This window comes from Pituophis catenifer, unplaced genomic scaffold (genome assembly GCF_029215685.1).
Source record: "Pituophis catenifer annectens isolate HBS135680 unplaced genomic scaffold, rPitCat1.0.hap2 SCAF_8, whole genome shotgun sequence".
Classification (NCBI taxonomy): domain Eukaryota; kingdom Metazoa; phylum Chordata; class Lepidosauria; order Squamata; family Colubridae; genus Pituophis; species Pituophis catenifer.
Genome location: NW_027256888.1, coordinates 11697530 through 11716562, shown reverse-complemented (window position 1 = coordinate 11716562; position 19033 = coordinate 11697530). Strand labels below are relative to the sequence as shown.

Below are 19033 nucleotides of genomic sequence, written 5' to 3'. Positions count from 1 at the left end.
GGGGCTGCGTGGTGCCTGTGGCACATGTGCCATAGGTTCGCCATCACAGTCTTATGCTATTTCAGACAAGTAGCTGTTCGGTCTCTTCTTAAAAATCTCCAGTGATAAAGCACCCACAACTTTTGAAGGCAAGCCATTCCACTGATTAATTGTTTTCTCTGTTAGGAAGTTTCTCCTTAATTTCAGGTTGCTTCACTTCTTGATTAGTTTCCATCCCTTGTTTCTTGTCTTGCCTTCTGGTGCTTTGGAAAATAAGTTGATTCCCTCTTCTTTGTGGCAGCCCCTCAAATACTGAAATACTGTTATCATGTCGGCCCTAGTCCTTTTCTCTAGAGCAGCCATACCCAAATCCTGCAACCATTCTTCTCCAGGCCTTGAATCTCCCATCTGCAGACCATTCCTTCTTCAGCTATTATAATGATGAAAATGTTCCTAGTTGCAGTATCAACTGTAGACATTTTTTGTACTAAAAAGTCAAATTTAGTAAAATGGGGCAAAAGTCACTTTATTTATTTATTTATTATCAGATTTATATACCGCCCTTCTCCCGGAGGACTCAGGGCGGTGCACAGCCAAAGTAAAAACATAAATACAAACATTAAAATACAGTTAAAAAGATATATATGCGTTTGGCCCCATAACTTAACTTAGCAAGAGAAATTTTGGGCTCAATTGTGGTCGTAAGTTGACGACTACCTGTATTCAGAGATGTTATCCAACAACATAGTTTATGAACTAGAGTTTTGCCGTCTTTTTCTTTTTATTCCATGATATAGGATAGGTCCCCTCAGTCCCATTAATTCCCTTCACTCCAATTAATTCCCCACTGGAAAATTGTTTATACTGATTGGGGCTTATAGGACTGTAGCCTAGAACATTAGCAGATCACGTCATGCTATGGTGTTTTAAATCATTTATTTCTATGATTTAATTTTTTATGTACCATATTTTTTGGAGTATAAGACACACCTTTTTCCCCCCTAAAAGAGGGTGAAAATCTGGGTGAGTCTTATATTCCAAATGTAGCCCCGCCCAGCTTCTCAAACGTAGGTTTCTGAGGCTGAAAAAGCATCAAAAACGAAGCTTCAGAAAAAAAGCCCCCAAACAGAGCTTCAGGAAAAAAAAGCCCCCAAACAGAGCTTCAGGAAAAAAAAGCCCCCAAACAGAGCTTCAGGAAAAAAAAGCCCCCAAACAGAGCTTCAGAAAAAAAGCCTCTGAAAGAAGCTTCAGAAAAAAAGCCTCCAAACAGAGTTTCAGAAAAAAAAAGCCTTTTTTTCTGAAGCTCTGTTTTGGAGGCTTTCAGAAGCAGGAAAAAAAGTTTTTTCTGAAACAGAGTTTCAGAAGTTTCAGAGGCAGAAAAAAAAGCAAAAAAAAAAAGAGCAAGCAAGGCACACAGTTCACAACCAAGGAACCTGTTGCTGAAATTCACCTCTGGGAACAGCTGATTGGGGGTATTCCGGGAGGCAGATCCACCTGCCAATCAGCTTTTTTCTTATTTTTCTCCCCAAAAACTAAGGTGTGTCTTATACTCCGAAAAGTACGGTACTAACTTATTTGGAGAACTTGTTTTTTTCTTCTTGTATTTTGTTGAATTATATTTGAGAAGTTTCTGTGTCCCTTACTTGCCATTTCTATGTGTATTTTCTCACAAGATTTGTGGGCGAACCTTGTCTTGCGGCTATCATGTCTGTGAAGAAATTTGTCATGATGGCTCCTGTGGAGAATGTCCCAGATCTGGGAAAAGGTCTTGTCCTTGTGGAAAATCAAGTAAGTCTTTTTATTCACCATGGAAGTTATTTGATTAATACAATTTTCCTAAAACAGTTGTGATTCAAATTGCATTTAAGAACGAGCAGAAGACAGAAAAATGAAAATAGTTAAAAAGAACTGGGTTGTTGAAAAGTGGCTGTAAGTGATGTCCAATACCTCTGCCTGGAACTACTTACTGTATACATCTGATCATAGGTGTAAAAATAATCAGGATTTTCAAAACCACACAATGTCTAGAAGCAACATATTTATTTTAGGTAAATGCAAAAACACGTGAAACTATAACCTTGCATTTTCCTCAGTATATTAAATGGCAGCAATTTGGAGTGATGCCGTGGCCTAGAGGTGGACCTCTCGCCTCACAATCAGGAGGGCTGTGAGTTCGATCCTAGGTAGAGGCAGGTATTTCTCTCTCTGGGCACACTGAGAATATATCTGCTGAACAAAACTGTGCATTGGCGACAGGAAGGGCATCTGGCTATTAAAACATTCCATTCAGTTGTCCAGACTCCACCCCGCAAGGGATTATGGGATCATTAAAAGATGATGATGATTAAATGGAGACAATTTGTATGGTTTCAATTTTGCTTTTATTTTAGAATTTTCTTTGCCGTGTACTGAAGACGTGCCTACTTGTGGAGATAGTTGTGACAAAGTTCTTGAGTGTGAGATTCATAGATGTTCACAACGCTGCCATCGAGGTGCTTGCGAAATCTGTAGACAGGTTAGCATTTTCTTTCCCTTTAGGTTCTTTTGAATAGATTTGCATTGCTTCATTTTCAAAGATCTTCTTTCAGGGTGTATTCCTGAGGCACTAAATTCTTTTTCCTTTACACAGCCGCTTCTCACTGAGTCCAAAAACTTCCTATCTCCATTATTGCTAGGTGTGATCCAGCAGGTTTCCACATCTTGTAGTTTCTACGTTCTTTTGTTCAAAACCAAGATAATTCCCAAGTAATTACCGTGTTTCCCCAAAAATAAGACAGGGTCTTATTTTCTTTTGGACCCCCCCCCCCAAATAAGGACTTGGCCTTATTATCAGGGAGTCTTATTATTTTGGGGGTGCAGGAGGTGGCAAGCGTGGGACTGGATGTCTCGTCACTGCTGTCGCCTCCCCTCCCTGTTCTTCGTGCCGGCCGCGCAGCCCAACACATCCTACCCCACCCCAATGGCAGAAGCTGCTTCCCTTCCCCGCCGTCTCTTTATCAAGAGAGGTGGCAGGTGGAGCGGGGGAGAAGCGAGATGCGTGGAGCGAGACGCGGCTCCCCTTGCTGTCTCTTGTCCCTCCCTCACTGGGCATGACAGAGTTCCTGCCCCTCGCTTAGCTACCCATTCCCTTTAGGGATACAATTTGGGGTGGTAGGTAGGGCATCCCTTCTTCTTTTTTGTATTTTAAAATCCTGAACTCTCTTTTCCCTTTTTCTTATCTTTTTTGTTTGAGGTAACTGAGGGGTTATTCCAAAGTGTTATATTGAGGTAAATAAATAATAAATAAAATAACAGCTCCCAGCAACCGGTAAGATCCCACAGAGTTGGTCTCCTCCGGGTCCCATCAGCTAAACAATGCCGGCTGGTGGGCCCGCAGGGGAGGGCCTTCTCTGTGGCTGCCCCAGCTCTCTGGAACCAGTTACCTCCTGAGATCCGGACCATCCCCACCCTATTGGCCTTCCGGAAAGTGGTGAAGACCTGGCTTTTCCAGCAGGCCTGGGGCCGTTGATCTCGCTGTTGCAAACTTGTGAGATCCGGCCATGAATGGTGTGCATGGGCTTTTAATGTTTTTAAAATGTTTTTATAATGTTTTTAATAATTTTTCTATGTTCATTGTTCACATTATTTTTGCTGTAAGCCGCCCAGAGTCCCTTGGGAGTTGGGCGGCATAGAAATGCGATAAATTAAATTAAATTAAATTAAATTAAATTAAATTAAATTAAATTAAATTAAATTAAATTAACAATATAGATTTAATTATATAGATTTTTTTTTTCAGTTGTGAGATTATTTTAACCTGCTCATTTTTTTCCCTAAAGGGTTTTTTACACATCATCCAATTTGTTATCAGTTAGGTAACTAGATTTTAATATGCATAATGTATGCCAGCTTCAGTTTTCTTTCCATTGTACCTTGATAGGAAGTTGAAAAGCAGTGTCGTTGTGGAAAGCATATGAAGCAAATGCCCTGCCATAAACCATACCTCTGTGAGACCAAATGTACAAAAATACGGGATTGTCAGAAACACCAGTGCAAGAGAAAGGTAAATGTTGCAGATGAGTTTATTGTATTTTAGTACTGCATTTTAGAAATTTAATGTTTAAATTTGTTTTGGATCTATGAAACCATGTGATTGCATGCACAAATATGCTGAAAAAATACAAGGGAGAAAGAAGGAGGAGGAAGAATATGTTAGGAAAAGATAAGATAAGGCAAGATAAGTTAAATTTATTATCACTTTTTTTCTGTGAACCATTGGCACACATTAAAAACTGAAACTCTGATGCCTGCTCTCAAAAGAATATATATAGATGCTTGCTTAGAACTAAGTTCTGCTATACCAGTGGTGGGTTTCAAAATTTTTTACTACCGGTTCTGTGGCCGTGGCTTGGTGGGCGTGGCAGGGGAAGGATTCTGTAAAATCTCCATTCCCACCCCACTCCAGGGGAAGGATACTGCAAAATCTCCATTTCCTCCCGATCAGCTGGGACTTGGGAGGCAGAGAATAGATGGGGGTGGGGCCAGTCAGAATTTTTACTACCGGTTCTCCGAACTACTCAAAATTTCCGCTACCAGTTCTTCAGAACTGGTCAGAACCTGCTGAAACCCACCTCTGTGCTATACATACCATGTTTCCCCCGAAATAAGACCCTGTCTTATATTTTTTTGAACCCTGAAATAAGCGCTTGGCCTTATTGCCATGTGCTCAAAAGCCCGATTGGGCTTATTATCAGGGGACTTGCAATTTCATATAGCAATTTCTATATTTGAGAACTTATATATTTGATACAGTGTTGTCCTGGAAATTGTCCATCATGTGACCAAGTCTGTGGTCGAACGTTAGGATGTCGTAATCACAAGTGTCCTTCAGTCTGCCACAGAGGTAAGAATGAGCTGGAAATCCTGCTTCTAACCTTTTAAACTAAATGGCATCTGACTCCTTGCTTGCAGTTGCAAAACATTGACTGTATATAATCACAGATAAGTCAACCTATGCAATTTCAGCCAAAACACCATGAAAATGCATCATTCACAGATTGGCCCTTGTATTTTTAACTGCAGCCACAGGTAGGAAATTGCAAACAGTTATGTCATCATTTATCAAACCATACTATTTAAAGAAGAATAGAATAGAATAGAATAGAATAGAATAGAATAGAATAGAATAGAATAGAATAGAATAGAATAGAATAGAATAGAATAGAATAGAATCTATATTATCACTTTAAATGTACACTAATCAGCATACATAAAAATGAAATTTCGCTGCATTCAGCTCTCAAAAGATAACCTTTATGCATATGCCCACATACACAAACATATATCACACAGAGAAACATCACAGTCTAGTTCAGATGTATACATATACAGTATGTAGCGAGAAAAACTAATCTTGCGAGTTTACCAGATGGATGGCATAGGGAACAAAGCTGTTACAGAATCTGGTAGTCCTGCTAGAAATACTTTGAAACCCCCTCCCAGAGGGGAGCAACAGAAACAGACCGTGAAGTGAGTGTGTGGGGTCTCTAACAATGCTTTGAGCTCTAAGCGCATAGCACTTATAAGCAGTATCCTGAATAACAGGGAGCGAGCTTCCTATACTCTTCTCGGCTGTCCTCACCACTCTCTGTATGGACCTTCTATCTGAGGCACTGTGATCACCAAATCAAACAGTGATGCAGTTTGTTAAAATGCTCTCAATCTTGCCTCAGTAAAAAGTGGCCAGGACAGAAGGAGAAAGGTGTGTTCTTCACATCCGACGCAGGAAATGCAAACGCTGGTTTGCACGCTTCACTAAAGATAACATATGAAGAGACCCAGTCAGCTGTGGCTTTAAAAAAAATCTGAGCTGTGATCTGCAGCTAACCCAAAGAATGTTGGGGTGTATTTTGGAATCTAAAAATCTGTCTTTTCTGTGATGAGGTGCGCTAGGTAAAACCTCTCACTCCAGTTTAGTTGCCTTATTAATTTTCTCGCTTGATAGGGCTGTGTCAAAAGATGGTACAGGAATGAAATATCTTAAAGAATGAACAGTAAAAAAAAAAATCCCCACTAGCTCTAATAACATTATTTAAATTATTCTTATTTCTAATGCACTGAATTAAATAGTTGGATGGGGGGAAAAATCACAGAAGACAAGTAACCATTTGTTTAGCTTTTATCACATTGATGAAAATTGCACAAGAATAACCCTATAATTTAGTTGCTACTTTTGGGCTAGAGGAAAACAGGGCTCACACGCTGAGATGATGAATAAGCTTTTCACATTATTATTGGTTTCCATTATATCGCATGCACACAGAACCCAGATTTTATTCTATGAAAGTGCTTCAGATTTGTTTGGAGAAACAAATGAAGTAGAAATATTTTATTTATTTATTTGTTATTTATTAATTCAATTTGTATGCCGCCCCTCTCCGAAGACTCAGGGCGGATCACAATGCATTTAAAATCATTATAAAAAACATTTAAGAATTAAAAACATTAAAACTCATTCACACCATTCATTGTCGGATCTCGCCGGATCGCAAGAGTGAGATCAGCGTCCCCAGGCCTGCTGGAAAAGCCAGGTCTTCATCGCTTTTCGGAAGGCCAATAGGGTGGGGATGGTCCGGACCACCGGGTAATTGGTTCCAGAGAGTCGGGGCAGCCACAGAGAAGGCCCTCCCCCACGGGCCCGCCAGCCGACATTGTTTAGCTGACAGGACCTGGAGGAGACCAACTCTGTGGGATCTTACCGGTCGTTGGGAGTTATGCGGTAAAAAGGTGGTCTCGAAGATACCCTGGCCCTGAGCCATGTAGGGCTTTAAAGGTAATAACCAACACCTTGAATTGTGACCATAGACCAATACGGAGCCAGTGCAGCTCGTGGAGAATTGGTGTAATGTGGGTGAACCTAGGTGCACCCACGACAGCTCGCGCGGCTGCGTTCTGGACCAACTGTAGTCTCCAAACACTTTTCAAGGGTAGCCCCATGTAGAGCGCATTGCAATAATCTAACTGTGAGGTGACAAGGGCATGAGTGACCGTGAGGAGAGCCTTCTGATCCAAGTAGGGTCGCAATTGGTGCACCAGGTGAACCTGTGCAAAGGTCCCCCTATTCGCAAATCATAAATAGATGCTCTGTGGCCCCTTTTGATCTTATGGGTTCTTTTTCTGAACTTTAAGAAATTACAGAGAAATAGCTTATCAGTAGAATTGTACTAATAGATGATTTAAGGTAAAGGTTTCCCTGTCAGTCATGTCCAACTCTAGGGCACGGTAGTCATCTCTGTTTCTTGGCTGAGGAAGCCAGCATTGTCCAAAGACAATTTATGTGGTCATGTGGTCAGCATGGCTATGTGCCAAAGATGCACGGAATGCTGTTAACCTTCCCACCAAAGCGATACCTATTTATCTACTTGCATTTGCATGATTTTGAACTGATAGGTGAGCAGGGGCAGGAGCTGGAGCAAAGAACGGGAACTTACCCCATTTCTTGGAGCTCAGATCTCGAACCCAGGCTGCCTGCTCTCCAGCTGAAGAGTTCAGCGTATTTAACCACTGAGCCATCACGCCCTGCTTAATAGATAGATTCATGGATAATTATTGATTGAGATGCATTGTAAATATGTAATAGATAACCTCTGAGCCATCGCACCCCCTTTAATCATTTAATAGATGATTGTTCATGAATAATTATTGATTGAGATGCATTGTAAATATGTAATAGACACATGTGATTCAAAACTCTGAATGAAGGCCTCCTATAGTCTTGAATAGGTGTCTGATATAATTAGTCTTAGTTGTTTTGATCAGGAGAGATGAGGCATGATAGCTGCCAGTGGCTTTTTAATTGTCTTATTTCAAAACTGGTTATTTATAATGCATGTATTAAATTTTAGGCAGCTGCTATCCGTGCCCTGAAACGGTGGATGTGAAGTGCAATTGTGGTAAAACTGTTGTCAAAGTACCCTGTGGGAGAGAACGTACCACCAAGCCCCCCAGATGCAAAGAATTCTGCAGGTTAGTATTCATTGGTTTTATTTTTTATTTTTTTTAAAATTAAACTTGTAGAGAGTATAACATGTTTTATGAACTGACAAAATTCCAAATTTTAATTAACTGTACTCAGCGGTGGGTTGCCCCCGGTTCGGACCGGTTCGCAAGAACCGATAGTAAAACCGGCGGGAGGTCCCGCCCACCGCCCCGGATGTCATCATCGGCGATCCCGTTGCGAATCGGTAGTAAAAGTAAGTAGAACGCACCCCTAACTGTACCGCAGCTTATAGCCACAAAGCTTTGCATTGCTGTCGTTTTGAGGGAGGGGATTGCTTTGAGCCAGTGTTGACTCTTGGAGACCTCCTCAAATGGTCCGTGCAAGTTTCTTGGCAAGATTTCCAGCCTGCTCTCACCTGCTTCCTAGGGTTGAGAGGAAGATAGTTTGGTGTAGTGATCGAGACACCAGACTAGAAACAAGGAGTCCATGAGTTCTAGGAGTCCCTGAGCCTTGAGTTTGACACCTCTGCCTTCATTGCCACCAATAGCCTCCCACCGGCCAGTCCGCTCCCACAGAGAGAGTCTCCTCAGAGTGCCATCGGCCAAGTTATGTCGGCTGGCGACACCCAGGGGGAGGGCCTTCTCTGTGGGAGCCCCAGCCCTGTGGAATGAACTGCCCCCGGAAATGCGTAAGATCTCCGACCTCCGTGTATTTCGCTGCGCACTGAAGACCCTGTTGTTCCGCCAGGCAGGGCCATCAATATAATAATTTTAAATTGGGGTATTTTAAATTTCTGGGGTTTTAATTGAGCCAAATCTATTTAATCATTTTAAATTTTAATCATTGTTTTGTCTTGTTTTTAAATAGGCTGTACACCGCCCTGAGTCCTTCGGGAGAAGGGCGGTATAGAAATAAAATATTATTATTATTATTATTATTATTATTATTATTATTATTATTATTATTATTATTATTATTATTATTATTATTATATATTGGTTAATCTTTAGTGAGATTCACAGCCTTTGAGGCTGGTTAATAGCTCAGCAGCTCGAGTCCTAACCAAGGACCTAGGAACTGTTAAGGTATCGTCGGAGGATGTAAGCTGTTCCGAGTAAAGTGGTTTTTTGTAGAGTCAAAATGTTCAAGTCCGGCAAATTTAGAATTTCTAAATAAATTTCTAAATAATTTCTAAAATTATTATTATTATTATTATTATTATTATTATTATTATTATTATTATTATTATTATTATTATTATTATTATTATTATTACGTCCCCACAGTCATGTGATCAAAATCCAGATGCTTACAGCCAGCACGGTTGCAGCATCCCGAGGTGTGTGTGTGTGTTTCAGTTGTGACTGCTTCTGACAAGCAGTCAGTGGGGGAAGCTAAATTTGCTTAATGACTGGATGATTCACTTAACAACTGCAGTGATTTCACTCAACAGCCTCTTTGCTTAGCAATAGAAATTCTGGTCCCAATCGCGATTGTAAATTGAGGATTTCTTAAATCAGGGGTCACCAACCTTTTGGACCTCAGGGACCATTAAATTTTAAATCCCGCGGACCACTAATAATGATCTGCCTAATGACCGGCTGAGTGGGCGTGGCTAGGTGGTCATGTGACTGGGTGGGCGTGGCCAACTCGATGTCACTCGCGTCAAGGGGCGCCTCACTGACCTGCCCAGGCTCTTTAGGGCCCCAACAGGAAGCAGTTGTTGGGGCCAAGTAGCCATCAAGAGAAAGAGTTGGCAAAACAGCTGGGTCAGTTCAAATTGGATCTGGCTGAGAAGGAGGCTCAGCAGTAGCACCTCACTGAGGACTACGAGCATAGGCTTTCCAAGCAGAGGGAAGACCGGTGGGAGTGCAAGGCCAGGTACCGGCGCCTGCAGGCTCAGCGGGCTGTTATGGTCAGCCAGTTCCAGGCCATGAGGCAGTCCAACTGGAACGAGGCCCTCCGGCTCTTCGCCACCAGCGGCACTTCCCTCCAGCCTTCGTCCAAAGCCCCACACCAGGAGGCTGAAACAGACCCCCAAGTCGGAATTTCTGCCCCCCTCCGACCCACATAAAAAGACCCCAAAGGGGGAGACTCTCTGCAGCAACACAAACGTTCATTGCATGTATCCAGCCCAGGGGCCGTAGTTTGAGGACCCCTGATTTAGTGCAATATAAAAAAATGCAAATAATTTTTCTGCGGACCCACCAAAATTTTCTCACGGACCATCATTGGTCCACCGACCACTAGTTGGTGACCGCTGACTTAAATCATCACTAGCTCTGATTGAATTATTTATTTATTCATTGGTTCGATTTATATGGCGCCCTTCTCCGGAGACTCAGGGCGGCTTACAATGCGTTAAGCAATAGCCTTCATACTTTTGTATATACCTGCTTAGTAGGGCTTTCCCCCCCCCCCCAGTGGTGTTCTTTTTTATACAAAGTCAGTTTATTGCCCCCACAATCCGGGTCCTCATTTTACCTACCTCGAAAGGATGGAAGGCTGAGTCAACCTTGAGCCTGGTGAGATTTGAACTTGCACTAATTGCAGGCAGCTGGTGCTACTTAACAGCACTTTAGTCTGGTGCGCCACCAAGGCTCTTATACATTATACATTATAACAGTATATTGTGATTCTTTTATTAAATAGCCCGAAGGCCTTTTCAGAAAAAACAAAGAAAAAGATAAAACAAACACTTACAGAAATAACAGTCTAAAAATATATGATATATGACATTTAAAATTTAACAATATCGAAGTTCAATAACTAGATTTCCAAAACTATATATCCCAAATAAGATAGCTCCTCTCTAACTCAGCTCATCTTTCTTACAATCAATGAAATTATTTTTGATATAACTGGCTCGTACTGCTGTCATCCTTTTAAGATAGCGAGTGATAGCCCTTACCAGGGGAGGAGAGTCTGCCTTCAATAGAAATGATAATTTATGCCTTACATTCCAGTGGGGAAATTTATTTATAATTGGGGACAGATATTGTTTTCTTACTTCCTCATACATATAACAGTATATAAATATGTATGTATGTATGTATGTATGAACAAATTCACCAAATACCGTACACCAGCGAGACATAGCATGTGATCTGAGAACACTTGACAAGGTTTCAATAAGATATGTTCTTTCAATTAGCCGGTCTCAAACTGTTTAAGGCTCTATAGATTCTAACATGAATATTTATCATCCCAAATGTCTCATAGTGATCAATCAACCGTTGGGTTAATTTCTAATTTTTCTTGCTCTAGGCAGCCACCCACTTGCCATCATCCTTGTCGAGAGAAGCACAGTTGCCATTTCGGCCCTTGCCCTCCTTGCCACCAGATCTGCAAGAAAGTTTTTGAAAAGTGCGGCCACTTATGCCTGGCTTTTTGCCACGACGAAGCACTTGTGAAGCAAACTAGCTCGGTGAGACGGAAGCTCGTAGCATACTAAAAGTGTCTTCTAATCCTCTTAGGAAAGAGAGTTTAAATGCAGTTGGGGGGAAAATGCTTGCAGATAGATGTTGTGGATTTAGGAATTAAGAAGGTTTGTTGCTGCCTTAACCTACGTTTTTCTTAATTTCTGCTAAGTAACCAAAATACATTTTTACTTGGCAGGCGACGTATTGGTGCTGGCTAGATTGTAGGATCTAATGAATCGTGAGACTTTGATGGATGTTGTAATTACCCAAGCATCAGATAAATGACATTTTGAAATAGTTTTTTTTTTTTAATAAAAGTTTTTTTTAAAACAAACAAACATATAATACATCAATCCTTCTGTGTGTCTTCTCTGTGTTTCTTCCGTGACTTCTTCTTTTTATTACTCCTCCTATCTTCATTTCTCCTTGATAGTCTCCATTTCTCTGTTGCAATATTTCCCCCCAAATTACAACACTTTTAATATAATGTTCTCCTTATTTAATTATCATAATCTTTATATCTTTTTTTTAACCAATCATAAAATTTCCCCCAGATCTTACAATAGTCCGTATCCTCTCTCTCTTTAATCATCAAAGTTAATCTGTTCATTTCTACACAATTTAAGATTTTTTTTTAATTACTTCCCCTTCCAAAGGGATTTTCTCTGCTTTCCATCTTTCCGCAAATACTATCCTCGCTGCCGTTATTATATGTATAATCAAGTATATATTTTCTTTACTAATTTTCTCTGGTAGTATACCCAATAGGAACAACTCAGGTTTTAAATCAATATGTTGTTGGATCATTTCTTCTAACCATGTCTTAATTCTGCTCCAATAATCTCTAGCTTCTGGGCATGTCCATCACATATGATAATAAGTTCCATTTTTAAAATAGTTTGAAATAGAGAACTGGGGGGTGGGGGGAGAGAAATGAAAACCTACCTTAAGTTATTGAAGGAGTCTGGATGTCTCCAGATGGAATTGGCGCCACGACTTGTAGAATAACGCATTTGTGATTAATCATCACAGCCTGCCAGTGGTGGGTTGCTACCGGAGCCGGTAGTGGAAATCTTGATAGGAGAGCAAACCGGTTCGCTCCGAACGTCAGTTGGGCCCTCCTCCCCCCCCCGCACCCGCGCTATACCTACCTTTATTTCTTTTGTTTTTAGCTCAGCTGTAAGACGCAGCAGAGTGGATTGCCATGCCTCAGCTGTTTTTTTACTCAATGTGCATGCGCGAAGTGCAAGATCGGCGCACGTGAGAGCGAAGCGAGCACGTGGGTGGCGATCACACCAAAGTGTGTGCGTGATGCGAACCAGTGGTAAAACTGGTTAGAACCCACCACTGCAGCCTGCTTTGAATTTACCGTATTTTTTGGAGTATAAAACGCACCTACGTTTTTTGGTGAGGAAAAGAAGAAAAAGAAATCTCCCTCTGCCTCTGCCTCTGCCTCTGCTTCTGCCTCTGCCTCTGAGCAATTTTGCCTGGTTGCAGCAAACAGCAAACAGCCTGCTTTACTTTCATTTTCGTTTTCAGCATAGTTTGATTCTTGATTAGCACAAGGAAAAAAAAAATCTGCTCCAGCAATTTACCTCTTTGCAGCAAGCAGCAGAGCCCCACGTAAAACAGCTGAGAGCAAATCAGCTGAGAGTCGGGAGGCCGATCCCATCAACTTGTGCTAATGAGGCTGTGCTGAAGCTGAAAGGAGCTGTTTTTTCTTGCTGTTTGCTTGCAAGGAGGTAAACTGCTGGGAGGCAGAGGCCAAAGGGTGGGAGCCAGTGGGTGGGCGGGGCTACATTTGGTGTACAAGACATACCTAAATTTTCGCCCCTTTTAGGGGGGAAAAAGGTGCGTTTTATAATCTGAAAAATATGGTAACTGTTACGTATTAATTTCAATTAAATCAGTAAATCCAAGGCTTTGTTGGGCTTATCTGTTGATTTCTTTTTCTTATAGCATCAGCCCGTAGGCCCCTGGGAACGGTCCACCACACCTGCTTATATTCAGACAGCGTTGCCTTGTCCTCCATGCAACGTCCCTATACCAACGTGAGTTACTTTAACTCTTTTGCTTTGCTATGTTCAGTGCATACCTTAGAAATGCATAATAGAGGCAGTCCTCGACTTGCAACAGCTCACTTAGTGAACATGCAAAGTTACAACAGCACCGGAAGCTGTTGCGCAGTCCCCTTTTGTGATCTTAAGGAAAATAAGAAAAAAGCTGATTGGCAAATGGATCGGCCTCCCGGAATACCCCCCAATCACCCCAAAATTCCCAGAGGTGAATTTTAGCAACAGGTTCATTGTTTGTAAGCTCTGTGCCTTGCTTTTTTTTTTTCTTTTTTCCTTTTTTTTCTGCCTCTGAAACTTCTGAAACTCCGTTTCTGAAAAAAACTTTTTTTCCTGCCTCCGAAACAGCTTCAGAAAAAAAAGCCTCTAAAGCTCTGTTTGGAGGCTTTTTTTCTGAAGCTCTGTTTGGAGGCTTTTTTTCTGAAGCTCTGTTTGGAGGCTTCTTTTCTGAAGCTCTGTTTGGAGGCTTTTTTTCTGAAGCTCTGTTTGGAGGCTTCTTTTCTGAAGCTTCGTTTCTGATGCTTTATTCAGCCTCTGAAACCTCCGTTTGAGAGGCTGGGCGGGGCTACATTTGGAGTATAAGACTCACCCAGATTTTCACCCTCTTTTTTGGGGGGAAAAAGGTGCGTCTTATACTCCAAAAAATACGGTAATCTCTGTCCTTTAGACTTCCTTGGTTAAACTGCAGCCTGAAGGAAAGGAAGACAAACAAGCATCATAGAGCCACTTTGGTCTGGCTAGGAGACCATGAGTTCTAGTCTATCCTTAGGCATGACAGGTGAGGCTTGGTGGCTCAGCAGTTAAGATGCTGGGATTGTCTTAGGACCCGGATACTTGCGGGACCGCCTACTACCACCAATAGCCTCCCACTGGCCGGTACGCTCCCATAGAGAGGGGCTCCTCCGGGTGCCGTCAGCCAAACAATGCCGACTGGCGGCCCCCAGGGGGAGAGCCTTCTCTGTGGGGGCACCTACTATCTGGAACGAGCTCCCCCCAGAGATACGGAGGATCCTGGATCTGCGCACCTTCCGCCGCGCCTTAAAGACCTTACTATTTCACCAGGCCGGCCTGGCCTAATTTTCCCCCCTCTTTTATAAAAGATTTTTAAAATTTTAAATATCTTTTAGTATTTATATATTCAATTTTAAATTGGTTTTAAAAGTTTGGGGTTTTAAATTTGTCGGGGCCAAAATTATTTAATTTGATTTTATTCTATTTTTTAAATTTTGTATTGTATGTGTTTTTATTGTTTGGCTGTGCACCGCCCTGAGTCCTTCGGGAGTAGGGCGGTATAGAAATCTAATAAAATGAAAATGAAATGAAATGAAATTGTCATCTGGAAAACCGGCAGTCCAGGTTCGAGTCCCGAGTTCCATGCAATGCGGTGAGCGCCCATCTTCACTCTAGCTCCTGCCAGTCTAGCAGTTCAAAAGCATGCATATGCAAGTAGATAAATAGGTACCACTTTAGTGGGAAGGCAGTAGTGCTCGATGACATCATGTTGGCCACATGGGACTCCTTTACCTTTTTTTAAAACTTAGGCATGAAAGCTGACTGGAATGACTTTGAGCCAGTTATTCACTCTCAGCCCAACTCACCTCACAGGGTTGTTGTGAGAAAAATAGGACAAAGAATTTTAGATACGTTCACTACCTTGAGTTCAGGGGTGAAATGCTCCCGGTTCAGACCGGATCGCCTGATCCGGTAGCGATGGCGGCAAGTGGTTCAGAGAACCGGTAGCAAAAATCCCTCCCCGCCCCCCATGCCCAGCTGAGCCACACAATCATCAGAGGCTTTTTTTTTTTACTTTTAAAAGCATTTTTTCTACAACCTCTTCGGCCAAAGAGGTTGTAAAAAAAATGCTTTTAAAAGGCTCTGACGATCCCAGCTGAGTTGCCTGATTGTCAGAGGCTTTTTTTTTTCTTTTAAAAGCAAAAAAAAAAAAAAAAAAGCTTTTAAAAGAAAACAAAAGCCTCTGACGATCAGGCAACTCAGCTGGGATCGTCAGAGCCTTTTAAAAGCATTTTTCTGCAACCTCTTTGGCCGAAAAAAAAAAAAAAAAGCCTCTGACGATCACCGCTGAGCCGCGCGATCGTCAGAGGCTTTTTTTTTTACTTTTAAAAGCAATGCTTTTAAAAGTTAAAAAAAAAAAGATTGCGCACCACAGCTGATCACCCCCCTCTGGTGCGCTGTTCTACTTACCGCATACCTCCTTTTGGCGTGCACTGCGCACGCGGACCTCGCATTTGGTGCATGGTGCACATGCGCAGCCAGCAAACTGGTAGTAAACCGGTTCAGATTTCAACGCTGCTTGAGATGTTTGTAAAAAGTAATAAAGGCAGGACAAAAATAAATAAAATATTCTTCTTATCCAATAGCGGCAATTTGCAGCCTCCTGCCATTTCTTTCCTTGAAGGATACTACAACTCTTTTAACTCCCAGAACATATTTCTTTTCTCTCATCTCCCTGATTCTTCCTATAAGAACAAGTCCCATTAATGAAGCAGGCTAAACAAAGCAGGTTACCCATGCTGAGACTTCAAACTCGTCTCTTTGCCCATCTACAAAGACAAACAAGTTGGCCTATCCAGTGGTGAAATCCAAATTTTTTTACTACCGGTTCTGTGGGCATGGCTTGGTGGGCGTGGCAGGGGAAGGATACTGCAAAATCTCTATTCCCACCCCACTCTAGGGAGAAGGATGCTGCAAAAGCTCCATCCCCACCCCACTCTCAGGCCAGCCAGAGGTGATATTTGCCGGTTCTCTGAACTACTCAAAATTTCCACTACCGGTTCTCCAGAACCTGCTGGATTTCACCCCTGGGCCCATCCGAGGGATCCACTCCAAAGAGTTCCCAAAGAAGCAATTCAGATGAACGAAATGGAATCACATTTAAATAAACTGAGGTGTTTATGTTTTTTTTTCTTTGCAGGCAATGTCTTGGAAAACATGAGGTGAGTCATTCTAGCTGTCATTATTTGAAATGAAACTGAGCCGTGCATAACTTGGTTTTAATTAGAGTCTCAGAATTAAGCTTTAGCATTTAATTGATTTGACGTGAAGTTTATTTGCAGCTGAAGTGTTTTGCTTTCTGTTGGAAACCCACAGATAAGTTTTTCCATCCCAAAAGTTGACATTTCCATCGGCAGAAGAATGCAAAATCGTTCTAAAGCATTTGTAAGCGTGAGGTCCTCGTTTGACTAAACAAACCTTTGACATATTTCAAATAATGGGACACGTTGGTGAAATAACCTTTTGTTAATGCTTAATTAGCAAGAATTAAGTTAGCTTTTTTAATGGGGCTGTATTATTTTTTAACGTTATCTTTCTTGGAAACAATCAAATGGCTTGTCAGCGGACACTGCTGGCATGATATATTTTGTGGCTGTTTCAAGAGCATCTGCAAATGACATTTTGAAAATGGATTTCAAATGTTGCATAGGGAAGTATGGTGACCAAAGTAGCATTTGAGAACTCTCCAGTTGCCTGATAGAAATAATATGCCTTAAGCTCAATATGATATAAGAGATCCAGAAGTCGTTCTGGATGGAAGATGGAGAGAGTTCCTTAAGCATCAGGTAATATGAATGGAAACCAACATGCACGCTGTGTTGAATTACTGTTTTCTAAAACAGAAAAAAACTCAACTGAGTATATCAATTTTGCGCCCAGAAAACAAGCGCGGTTCTTAGAATAAATTTTAAATAACAAGGATGTTTCATCATTAAAATGGCTTGAGATTCATAAAAGGTGAATTGATCTCTTACAATTTCATCTGAGCAACTACAGGTAATTTTGACAGATAAAAAGTTTGGAAGGATGTTAAATTTTACTATAAATATCTAACAATGCAAGGGAGTGGGGTTTGAGAGAACGCAGAAGGCCTAGAATTTATAAATATGATCTATGTCCCAATTGACATAGTAAACAGAATAAATACATTGCTGCCAAATATATTACATCCTTCTAAGTTGTTCCTCTCTCCTCTGAGACATTAGTTTCCTTTCCCTGTTAGAGGTTTAAAAAATTGTTTCTTGAACCCAGTTGAGTTTCCGCAGGCATTTTCCTTCCTTCCTTCCTTCCTTCCTTCCTTCCTTCCTTCCTTCCTTCCTCCCTCCCTCCCTCCCTCCCTCCCTCCCTCCCTCCCTCCCTCCTTCCTTATCCAATTTTGGCCACAATTAATCTATTCTACAGGTGTTCCTCTTTTAGCTACGACAGTTAGAACTGGCAGGCGGTCACTAAAGTGGAACTGTGACCCTGTTCATGATCTTACTTCAGCTTTTCTTTGCTTTACTGACTTGCAAAGGTCATAACTGTGAGGAATAGGACATTTTTCATCTGTGCCGTAACTCTGAACAGTTGGTGAACGAAACATCATCAAACGACCATGACCGGGGCGCTCAAAAGTTTCCTATTAGAAAGAGTGTCTGATTTGATTATGAACAATTCGAGAATATAAGAATGACGACCATTTAGGTGTCAATGAGAAGTGTGGTAGATAATGTGTAAGTTTTCATACCATGATGGATTTTAGATGATGATGTCCTGTGGAAATTCACTGTGGTTACTATTTAATGTAATTTAGAAAATAGTCTTCCAGTTCTTTATGAAATGAGCCTCAGAATGCAGTATGGTCTTGGGCCAGGGTCTGCAACCTTAAATACTCAAAGAGCCATTTGGACCCGTTTCCCACAGAAAAGAAAACACCGGGAGCCACAAAACCTGGGTGGGCGTGGCCAACTCGATGTCACTCACTTCCACCAGTCACATGAACCACCTCCCCCCCGCCACGCCTACCCAGCTGGTCATTAGGGCAGAGAACCAGTTGTTAAAAAACACCGGGAACCACAAAATCATTTTGACATATCCCTCTCTCCCCCCCCCTTCTCTCCCCCCCTCTCTGTCTCTCTCTCTCCCCCTCTCTCTGTATCTCTCTGTCTCTGCCCTGGCTGTTTCTCCATCCCCTGCCATCGCCCTTACCTTCTCAGGCCAGGTGAGGAGTGACTGGGAGGGGAGGGGAGGGGTGGGGCCAGCCAGTGGTGGGATCACCTGACAGGGAGCCACAGCAGAGGGCCCAAAGAGCCGCATGAAGCTCCGGAGCTGCAGGTTGCTGACTCCTGGTCTTGGGCATTGCAACTTTTCTCTTTTCTACTTTTTAAAATGCTTTTCATCTTACTGGCTTAGGCTTGAAGTATTATCTTCTTGTTCTTTACTCATTCCCCTCAGTGTTGTTCTGGAGTTGGGCAGCTTAGAATTTGGATAAATGAAATATGTCATCTATGAAGCGTTCCATATTTTTGAAATGAATACTTAGACCTGCCGGTGTAATGGATTGGCAGCTTTTGAAGAACCTTATTTTAAAAGTAGCATTTGTACTCTGGAAGACCGATATGCAATTCTGGGTCATTTACAGAGAAGACTTTTGAATTGCAAGATTCCCCCCCCCCCATTCCCCGCAATAAATAGCTATGGTAGCAAATGTTTGTTTTTCAAACGTACATGAGTTTTGTCTTCTATTGACTTCCTGATTGTATTGCTTTATACCCTTATCTGTCCCTCCTCCTAACATTGAAACCTATTCT

At 41.8% G+C, this 19033-nt stretch overlaps 1 protein-coding gene across 1 annotated transcript in view; it reads left to right on the top strand.

Moving 5' to 3' along the window:
• NFXL1 (nuclear transcription factor, X-box binding like 1) overlaps positions 1-19033 on the top strand; it is a 64049-nt gene that overhangs the window by 17163 nt on the left and 27853 nt on the right. The window contains exons 8-15 of the mRNA XM_070948209.1: positions 1653-1767; positions 2370-2494; positions 3899-4021; positions 4771-4861; positions 7863-7983; positions 11225-11384; positions 13339-13430; positions 16384-16405. Of these exons, the coding sequence (XP_070804310.1) occupies positions 1653-1767; positions 2370-2494; positions 3899-4021; positions 4771-4861; positions 7863-7983; positions 11225-11384; positions 13339-13430; positions 16384-16405 (849 nt within the window). The remainder of the gene's footprint in view (positions 1-1652; positions 1768-2369; positions 2495-3898; positions 4022-4770; positions 4862-7862; positions 7984-11224; positions 11385-13338; positions 13431-16383; positions 16406-19033) is intronic.